At 35.3% G+C, this 11,517-nt stretch overlaps 1 protein-coding gene across 1 annotated transcript; it reads right to left on the bottom strand.

Annotated features, from left to right (window-relative positions):
- Positions 1-4,001: 4,001 nt before the first annotated feature.
- Positions 4,002-11,517, bottom strand: LOC136762731 (acid-sensing ion channel 1-like). The gene is made up of 7 exons (XM_066716291.1): positions 11,009-11,517; positions 9,687-9,817; positions 8,725-8,888; positions 8,336-8,440; positions 5,751-5,815; positions 5,537-5,612; positions 4,002-4,196 (listed from the first exon to the last, which is right to left on the bottom strand). Exons 1-7 carry the CDS (start codon positions 11,515-11,517, stop codon positions 4,002-4,004), a joined length of 1,245 nt encoding a protein of 414 aa, XP_066572388.1.

The following is an 11,517-nucleotide window of genomic DNA, read 5'->3' as shown; positions in this document are numbered from 1 at the left end:
AAATATACCTAACTGTCCGAGTCATGTGTCCTTGTACTAGAATATCAATTTGGGTCAAAGAATTAAGAGAGAGAAAGGGAGAGAATATATACTGACACACAAACATAAATTAAAAAGGTAGAAATCAGTGAGGATATGAATTAATAGGAATATATGCAACAAAGTGAATATAGCTCAAACATAAATAATTTTGGGAAAAGCTTTAAATACATTAAAAATGTTATGTAAATAGTATAGTATAAAATGTGCATTGCTTAATTGATATAATAATTCATTTATGTTGGTGTGGAAACATCAGTGATAAGATGGAAACTGCAATCAAACCACACAGATACACAGAAAGCTATCTGTTCCACTATATAAATAGTTACATTTGTATTCATGTGAGGGTGTTTATGAAAGCCAGCTAGACTTCAGTCTACCCCTGTGAAGCATTATTTGTCACATTCAGATCATATATAATCTCTCTGGCTTTATGAAACTATTCGTTGGTGTGATATCCCAGTTTTGCATAAATATTGCATTTCTGAGTAGAGTTCATTGTTTAATGCTACTAATGCATTAAGGTAGTCTCACAGAAGGAGGAATGTGGATTTCCCCATTGCTATGGTTAGTACAGAGTCAGTACATTTCAATAAAATAGCATAAATTCAACTGAAATTGAAAAATCGCAAACACAATCTCAAAACCTTATATGGAGTCCAGCTGCCCCTGTGTCCAAGCAACAGAATGGATCCCCGTCCAATAGAAGTTCAGAACTGCTGCTTATGTCACAGATGGAATGTACTGATATACCAGAGAGTCAGGGAGTATAAAATATATTTTCATAGATATAAATACAAGAAAAGGTTGTCCATGAGCTGTTTTCTTTATTTTTAAAACACAAAAGAAAAGTAAATGTTTAAAAAAACAACAGACTAACATGAAAAGTAACTGTGATAAATTGTCTTAACTGCATGATAAATGGGGTTAGTAAACTAAAGATACTAAATCACAACATTAACAGCTTATGGCAATGCTAAGAAGTTTTTCTTGAAATTTACCTGCTTCCTATGAGATTTAATATATGTGTGGTTTCACTGTAACCCCGAGTTGTAATAAATCACTGCTGTGACTGTGCTTGTGTTTGTTTTTAAATAGTAATATATACAACATATAAATTGGATCATGGAAGAAATTAAAAACACAAAAAAAGCCAGAGAAAAAACATGGCTATTGACCTAGGTTCCTTTAAAGTGGTACATAACAAATATGACTTCATGTATCAACATAACTAAATAAAATGAAGAGCACTCGAAATAAATGAAGAATGTTGAAGTGATTTTTCCAGTGGTATTACTAATTTCCCATCATTACACAAATAAATAAGTTTAAAAGACAAGTGGTCTTGTAACTAGAACGCTTCCACCACACAAGGCACTCTGAGGTGCTCTCCAATGGTTTTGCAAACAAATTCAGACATGGAGCAGGAATCACAAGTATGTGTTATGCAACAAGATGCAAACAGACTCAGTATCAGGTCTTGCCTACAGCATAGTCCACTGTCAAAACATTTAAAAGCTTATATACATTTAAAATACATTCCCAAACAAATTACAAAAAGAAAAAGGAAGTTAAAGATGCCTCTCAGCAATGTAATGTAATATAGATGTGTTAGATTTCATTTAATTCTTACATCCTTGAATTCCCCTTTGCTTCGTAAACACACTTCAATCTTTAAATAACTGCAACACAATGACTGGGGATGGATTTCAAAACGATTTTAAAATCTAAACAGCTATTCGTTGCTAGTCTCTGATTATAGGTATGTGTTCCTTCTGCTTTTCATTACATGTGCTCTAAAATGAGTACTTTGTGATATTTACCCGGTCCAGGAAAGAAAAACAAAAAGAAAAACTGTCTCTCAACTCGAAGGAAATGTGGCAAGAGTTCAAATCAAGGCTGCATCTCAAGTCTATCAATGCGGTTTGTGAAATATTGTGCTACATCAGCTTCCGCATTGACATCCTTGTCCACTTCAAAAGTGCTTTCTGCGGTTCACAAAGGTTAATAACAGGAGAAGGGAAAGAAGAGAAAGAAAGCATTATGGGAACGATCCCTTTGCAAGACATAAGTCCTTCTTGCATGGCAGTGCCTACATCTCACAGAAGCCAAAGAAATGTGATTAATGCATCCAACTTGCCAATGACATTTTTAGTCCTAATAAAAGAATAGTTGCTTTCAAAAAGACATCCCACTGCATGTATTTTTATAAAGATATATGGCCAGTATCAGCTGAGTAGACCATATTAAAGTCAGTTTTTATTTTTTAAGAAATAGAAAATATCTATGAGCAAGTAGATCTAGTCAGTATCGTTTTAAATGATATAAAGAACGGGGCCTTAAGGGCATCTTTTAAGTTATCAAGGAATAAAACCTCATATAATGAGGTATAATACAGTGTCAGGGAGGTCTGTGACTTTGACTAGGCCATCACAAGAAATGGAGTGTGTTTGGTGTTATGGCAGCACTTATTGAAAATGATTCTAGTTATATAACCTCACTTTTATTGTCAATGCTGATTCCATCTTTATGTAACAGCTGTGATTTTGTCTTTGAAAGCAGTGAACTGGTTTCAGGCTGTGTTTATTCCATGTCTCTTTCAAGGCAGCCAAAATTAAAATCCTTATCAATAGATCAACAACAAATATCTCTTACTGCCTTTGCATTTATTTTTTTAGCAAACTGTAAGTGTTTCAATGTAGCATGTATGTGACTGACTTGGGGACAATTACTTCTCCGGTTTAAGAAAATTAAGTCCTAGAGAAGGTAAATAAATTTTAACAGGTGTCAAAGATCTAATATAGATAAATGTAATGAACTGCATTCATGTTTTTGTCCCAGCTGATGAAGCAAATATTCTTGCACCATGCATATGTATAATTTATTTGTTCAATAGTCATGTGCATTAATCATAGTTAATTAAATTACAATCATACATATTTAATTGATTTGCTTTCCAAATTAATCAAAATTATATTAATCATATTACTAATTAGGATGATGATTGGTAGAGAGAAGTTTAGCCTTCAACATTGCTTTGCGCATCATATAAGATTGAAAATCTAGTGAAAAAAACTATTTAAATGTTCTCTGTGTAATCAGGTGCTTATATTTCATTTGGAAATGTCTCCTTACCAGTCTCTAGTTGATGTGAAAAACTGTATACAACAATAACTAACTAACTGATCTCTATCTCTGCAGAACAAACGCTTACAATCTATATTGACTTGCTGAACATGAACAGCATTGTCCGTGTTATTAGCAGGTACATTGAAACAGAATTGTCTTCTGTTGGCTGAAAAATAAATAAATAAATACACTGAACAAGAAAACAACAACAACAAAAAATGTAGTATGTTATTGGCCCCATTTCTCCTCTGCTAAGAAAATCCATTCACCTGACAGATGTGATTAAACAGCATGATCATTACACAGGTGCACCTTGTGCTGAGGGAGCATGCGATTGGCTGCTGACTGCAGGAATGTCCACCAGAGCTGTTGCCAGAGAATTGAATGTTAATTTCTCTACCATAAGCCGATTCAATGTTGTTTTAGAGAATTTGGCAGTACGTCCCACCGGTCTCATAACTGTGGACCACGTGCACCACACCAACCCAGGATCTCCACACCCGGCTTCTTCACCTGCGGGATCACCTCAGACGGACCACTCGGACAGCTGATGAAACTGAAGAGTTTCCATCGCCCTCACCAGGGTCTTGACCAGACCACAGCCCTGGTGGACATCCCTACAGTCAGCAGCTTCCTCAAAACTTGAAGCTGGAAATGCATAGATCAAGGCCTAGTGAATGTATTTAAATTAACGGAATTCCTTATGAACTGTAACTCAGTAAAATCTTTCAAAGTATTGAATGTTGTGTTTATATTTTTGTTCAGTATATACATATTGCCTGAAATTAATGGTTTTCATTATATTGTGTATAAATACACTGTATATTGCTTTAAACATTTGACTTATAGGTCTGGTGAGCGATCATGTAGGGATTCAGGGGTGTATGCTGACTTTTTCTGACAACCTTCGTAATAGAAAAAATAATAACTTTTAAGAAGAGCTCCAGAAACTCGGCCACAGTGCAGATTGAAACTCCGATCCACAGCCCTACAAGCCCCCCAACACTGGACAGAAGATCAATCACCTACAGAAGGTTGGAGAGGAGAATAAGAGGTTCACAGCAAAGACAAAATCTACAGAATTTTCGACCAAAACTGCAAAATAAATCACAAGCATCACTTCAGGCATATTTATATTTGTATATATATTTTTTTTCTAGTCTGTTGATACTGGACTAAATAACCCTATTATTATTATTATTTATTTATTAGCAGACACCCTTATCCATGGCGACTTACAAAATATAAGAGCATTACAAAAGTGCAATAATACAGTATCAAATTACAGATCAAAACATAACACAATTACCCTCGAAATCTATTACAGAAAAGATGGAAAGAAGAACAGACAGCCTCTTTGAATTGAATATGTCCATCTGTTTTTGACACATTATCATGAAAATGTCAGAGAAAGTAATACTTATTATTAAGCAGACACCCCTACCCAGGGCAACCAAGTTTCCCTCCCCAAAAAAGCATTTGCGAAGTCACATTCTTCTACAGTTTCATTCTTGCACTAGTACTATTTTAATATATTCTATTTATACATTTTTTTAAATGGGCTGAAACTATTTAAAGACAATATTTGTCCAGAACTGAAGTTGATATAAATGTTATTCTGGAACAAATAAAATATATGTTTAGTTTTATATATAGTTGGCTTAATTCAAACAAAAAACTTTCCCTCTTCCACTTAGTGCTGTCACTGTACAATTTACATTTCAAATCTTGTAAAATATTTTGTCTCATTTAGCTTTTTTTTTTTTTATCTCAAAAGGACTGCTATTATCTGTCAAGGGTTTCAAGCTTTGATCTGTCCCTGTATTATTGCTTTTACTGAAAATACACTTCAGCTTGGAACGTTCTCTATTAATTAGAAAAGAGAAAGCCTTCTTTCAATACAGATTAACAGCTGTAATTAAAAAATGTGCCGTACTGTCTGCACGTCGACGCATTCTTTTTGAATCATAAAAAACAACTGACATGAAATGATAAAATCTGTGGGGGGAAAAACTTTGTAATTTCATTTTAAAGTATTATTCTTGATGTTAGTTAGGTTTCCTCATGTCTATGACAGCTATGGATTAAATTCTGCTCGCACTACGGAATGACTGCCTCTGATTTTTCATACTGGCCAGGTTTCATGACAGCTTGAGATAAGGCAGAGTCAGTCCTTAATATGGACTGTAAAAAGCATTGCTGGTTCAGATGGCCTATTTTGGATCATTTATATGCTTATAAGGTCAAGCAAAGCAGATGTTAAAAAGGCAAATCAATACAATAAATCTGACTTATTAATCCTTTAGAAGGGGTGCATGCAGACATGTCATATTTTTCAGAAAGTTACATTCTCTGGGATGTGTACCTGAAAAGATGGAATCTCTTCAATAAGCTCATAGTTGAGTTGCTGGTAGTTAATAACAACTTTAATAAGATTATCTCTGTGGGGGAAGACAAAAACACACAATTAAAATAGTGAAGTAATTTATTACAGAGGGGGCATTTTATTTCTCCCCTTACAAGAATCTGACTTCAATTACTAGAAAGCAGGCAAAGTTTTACTTTGTGGTTTGACTTACCGTATTTTGTCAGCTACTTTAGCCAGCTTTCCACCTGATCTCCTCAGCTTTCTGGCAAATTCATCCTGCAGCAGGAAAGGCAGACCTTCATTTAGAAAATCCCTGGCCTTGGGCTTGTTTACAATGATCCTACACAGTCATATGATTGTCAAAACTTGCCATTCCAAGTTCATTCGCAGCTAGGCTTTGAAGTTAAAAGTACATGTTGGTACAAAATATTACCTAGGAAGGTATATGGTATTTTACTTAGGAAAATGGGTAGATGTGGTGTCCCAAATATTAAAAAGTGGAAGTGATCTTTGGAAATATTGTGAGTAGCACCATGTCCGAGGGTGTATAGAAAAGCACCACTACGGCCATAACATGTTTTTTTTTTTTTTTTCATTATTATTTTAAAGGCTTTGTAAATAGGAAAATGATTTATCCTATTCAATTTCATGAATATTTAATACATTTCTTCTAAGATATCATCCTATTCATATTGCATATTTTAAACCTTAAAAAAAAATATTAATTATGTATATATGATAAAACTAATTAAAGTGGGGTTTCTCCAAAGATGTTATCATACTTACAATACACACAGCACTGGGCCACTGGGAGGAAGATAAAGTCAGATCAAAGATCTCTTCCCTGTCAAAATAATAAATCAAATATATAAAAAAATAAAGGAAGAAAGCAGCTTTTGATTTATACTGTCAAAATGACGGTGAAGAAATGTCAACGGAGCTTATGCTATAGCCCGTGAAAGAAAGAAAAAATCATATTTTCCATAGAAATGTAACATGTCAGTTGTACCTGACAAATAAAAATGAGAAAACCTCTCTCTTTAATGGTTTTCAGATTCCTTTCAAATCAATTGAGAACATACACATTGTAATGCATTTTATATAGGGCTTGGTGAGAGAGTACTGTATATGACATGTATGGTTTGAACACGCTCCGTTTGAAAATGTATGTACTTACAGTCGCTCGTGGAAATGAAAAATATTTTACTCACTCGCATTGTAAAGGGCAGTTACATTCCAACTCATCATGAGCAAACTTGTCTTCATAAAGTTGCACACATCTGTCTAAGGTTTGGCAAAAGTTAAAAATAAATGATGTTTAGCTCATTTGAAAGACAAGGTATACTTATTTTATGTGGACAAAATTACAGCTTTACCCACACCTACTTCAAATCACATGTCCAATACCGAATGGAAGTTTTTTTGTTTGACAAAGGTTCCTCTTTCAACCTAATGCAAGTCAGTCAGTCAGCACTGTGTAAAGCCCAAATCCAGTATGAAACCCTCTCCCTAACCCTAACCTTGTTATACATGGTATTAACAGCAGAACACAGATTAATTGCATAAGATATACATGGGTTATTCCTGTGGTACATACATCACTTCATTAAGTGTAAAGTGTGACAACATTTTTTAAAAGCATAACAGCATTTGTAATTACGGTTGTAACTTAACATACAGCAACAATGCTTCTTTAGAGTTTATTGTCATAGTAACAAATACATTGTGCTGAACAGCATTGAACAAAGAAAGGTCACAATAATGCTCAATATGGCTCATTTTGATTTTCACTAATATTTTTTCCCTATAACCCTTTCAGAACAATGAATCACCGATTACATAAATAGGCCAATGCCATCTATTCAATATTGCAGTAGCCTACTTGTTTTCCTTCAGCAGCCATTTACAGTGGTAGAAATAATGCAAGCAGCCAACAGAGGTCATCCCCCCAGAATGCATTGCGAGCCATTATAATTGCAAGCCATTATAACTTTTAATGTGGTCCGACTTGTGAAATTAAAATATTGCTGCTGTCAAGGCAATGTCAAAATGAATTCAATCTGAGCCTCAAGTTGATGTTTTATCTTTTAAAAATGTAATTTTAAAAACATAAATCCAGATAGAAGCAGAAAACAAGAGTAATCCACTAGGATGTGATAGACCGTAAAAAAAAATACATTTACTTAGAAAATAAATAGGTTCAGCCCTTAGTAGAATAGTCTTTCTGACTATTAAGACAACTTAGTAACAGACTAAAGATCTGTAGATTTCCATAAATTTACTAAATGGTAAATTATATTTTAATATTATATTTTATTGCCATTATACTGTGCCATTCTGGCAGGTGAATAGCTTGGTTTTATACTTACTTATGTATTTGTTAGTAATGTTGCAGAAAGGGACATTGATGCCCTTTGGAACAGGGAATTCCCACATCCCACAGCCACAGTTCTTAATGATATACATCTGTCCACATGTCTTCTTGCAGGCCTGTGTGAAAAGAAATACCGTGCGATCGCAGTTTACTGATCACCTAAGGGACACAGGCACCGATTCAGGGAGCATATACTAGACTTTAAACTTTAAATGACATTTAAAAGTACATATATATGCTCACATTATTAAATTGTATCCATCATTTCATTATAAAATACTTGTCTTGTTTCAGTTTCTATACATGTCTATCTGTTTAATATAATTTTTACCTTATTTTAATTGTTGAGAGCATCTGAGGAATATAGCTTGAATTAATCACATCATAAGGCCAATAGATTGTGTTCTCAGTATATCATTTACCTCTCTGGTGTATCCAACTTTAAAAACATCTCGATAATAGTTGTGAATGTTGTCTCCATCGGTACACTTGCTATGATACGGATCTTTGAGTCGATGCACGTGAACCTGTTTGAAATGGTGAGATAATTACACTTCTCAGTGTAAATGAATAAAGTTCTGCATTTTTTCTTCATGAACACATTTCTGATTAGGTTTGTTTCCAGAAATGAGAGCAAAGCTTGTAATGATCAAGATTTAGGGTGTTTGTCTCCTATCGCTAATTTAATGCAAGTTTACAGGTTTTGGAAATTGTGTGTAGAGAAGCATTCTACTCAGGTTCCAATCCAATCCAATCCAAAGCCTTAACCCTACAGAGGAATCTGAACAGAACTGTGAACATCAAAGCTAACCTTGATAATGGCAAGATCCGATTCCTGGCCTGGAGAAATGTTAACCCCATCATCTTCAGGGAACGGCATGTCCTTCTGATCGTGGATGATGAGACGGATGCCTGCTGCCTGGCTGATGTGCTCTATGTATTCATCCTGTTCAATAGACAACTCCATGGTGAGACCTGCAGAATCCACAATCACAAAGATACCCATGTTTGAAATGCACTCAGATATTGTGAAACCAACTGAGATATACTGATTTTTAAAGCAATTATTTCTGATGATGCCTGGAATAGGATTTTCTAGCTTTACAACATTAATTTAGTGTATTTTTGTTCAGCACTAAAACATTAGACCAGGGGTTCCCAACCCTGTTCCTGGAGGAAAATATGGCCAAGCCCAATATATGGCCATGCTAGAAAAAGCCCTGCTTTAAAACTGCCTGCCGAAATACACAATATATACTATATGTGTACACACTTCCATAGGTCCATGTTTATGATCTAGATCCAGGCTTCCCAACCCTGGTCCTGGAGCAGCCCCTACCCTGCTGGTTTTTGTTCCAACTGAGCTCTCAATTACTTAATTTAATCGTAATTGAAGTAACAATCTTGTGTAATAAAAGAGTTGGTTCCTAACTTCTTTATACAATTATTTACTTAACCCCTATTGTTTAAAATTGGCTCTGATTTTGGAAATTATTAGTTCAATTAAGGATTCAATTATGTAAATGAGAGCTCAGATGGAACAAAAACCATCAGGGTAGGGGGTCCTCCAAGACCGGAGTTGGGAACTACTGTGTTAGACAATACAGACTACAGGATTTCAATTGTTTGGCATGTAAGTATATATGCTAAACTTGTTTCAGTTTAATTTGTGATCATTATAGTTATCAGTTATGCATTTCTTTCCCATAATTCAGTTTACTGATTTTAGCTAGATGAAGTGCTCACAAAACTGAAAGCAATTCTAGAACTCACCATAGCTAAATCCAGCTTTTGTAGCATTCAGAACATCCCTCCTCATCAGTCTTCCACGCTTCTCCATTTTCGTTAGGCTATTGAATGTGTAACAGTTTCCAAACTTGTGGTTCAAGAAAGCATTGAAGAAGCTGGAAATCCAAAGCAGTTAATTTAGTAGGTGTTACTACAAATAATTGTATAATAAGACGGGAGTAAAAGACCATTTTTATTGATAGCAGAACTCAGAATACCACATAAAGGCCAGTCACACAGTCGCCATCAGTGACAAATGTCTAAACCTCAAACGATGGAAAACTGTGACTTATCTTCCAGCTAAACGTGCAGAGTTGGCTAATTACATAAATAAATCATAAGAGAGGTTATGAATGATAAAGCAAGATCAGCCCCATTCAAGTTCTTTGTGTTTTGTAAGTCGCCCTGGACAAGGACGTCTGCTAAGAAATAAATAATAATAATAATAATAATAATAATAATAATAATAAGCAATATATTGTAATTTGTTTAAACAATAATAGGAAAAGATTAATGATCTGATGGGTTAAGGAGATACCAGAAACTAAAATTGTTTTCATACATACCAGGGACCTATCCTATCTTGTACATCTGTTTTTCTTGAAAGTGAAAGCTCCCAGCTGTCAAGAAAATCCATGTACTTTTTGTTTATCCCTCTTAGTGTTCCCACAGACTATATACAGTGATTCTCTAACTCAGCGTGAAAGCTTTATTTCCACAACAATGTTGCCCAATAAATTTAAAGGTACCTAACATTTGTACATTCACTCTTTAACATTACATTTATGTGACATGCAGCTGCTTAATATGTGATACAATAAGGCTATTCTGTCTTTTTATAAAGGTGTGCATAACTGTTTTAATATAATCATCATATGCTCAAACATGTTCCATAATCAGTTATAATGCCTGTAATGGACAGGGCAAATGAGGGCAAATTGGTATAATGGTCCAGCAAAAAATATATATAAATCACTATGAGGCATATATTAAAGAGAGATGGTTGACTTCAGTAATCACTTATAGTAACTGTAGAAAATTACTTTTAAAATAAAGATTTTAAATCACTATCTTATATTCTGGTATAATTTAGAAAGTTCCAAGTTTTTTCAAGGGAATAAAGATACAAACCTTATCAACAGTTAATTTGTGGTATGCAGTATTAACCAAAGGAGACTTAGGAAATATTACAATTCACTTCACTTCTACATGTGTATATGAGGAAATATACACCTCTGAATCATTAGAGAAAGGATCGATGTCATGCATAAACAGGCAGACCAAATGAAATGTGCACGGTGTCTAACCTCTTGTCACATTTCTCCCCGTGGAAGTGACAGGAGATGAGCATGTCCCCCAGTTGATGCCCTGCTTCCGCTTGCTCCTCAAGGTTGAGCCTAGACAATGCGAAACCCAGACGGTTGCTGTCCTGTATGTAAGCCTCCTGGCTTTGGGTCAAGTTGGCACCATCATAGTCATCGTTGAGAAACTGCAGTTCCTCCTTCAGGAAGCGCAGTTTGGACTGCATGAAGGACTTGCGGACACGGTTGAGATTGCAGAAGGTCACAGCTGGAAACTTCAGCCGCGCGCTGTTGACCAGAGTGACTTTCTCCTGGGAAGGGTAGTGAAAGAAGGTGCTGATGAGCTCACTGCATTGCCACAACATGCAAATCACCACCACCACCACAAAGACAATCCAGCAGTTCTTCTGAGGCTTGGATGTGGAGCGCAAAATACTGGAGACACCGTGGGCTGAAGTGTGAGTCAGTGTCTCTTGGCATATAGTCCGAAGGGACACAGTCTTAGATCGCACCAT

This window comes from Amia ocellicauda, chromosome 11, assembly GCF_036373705.1.
Source record: "Amia ocellicauda isolate fAmiCal2 chromosome 11, fAmiCal2.hap1, whole genome shotgun sequence".
NCBI lineage: Eukaryota > Metazoa > Chordata > Actinopteri > Amiiformes > Amiidae > Amia > Amia ocellicauda.
This window is presented reverse-complemented; position numbering and strand designations above follow the sequence as displayed.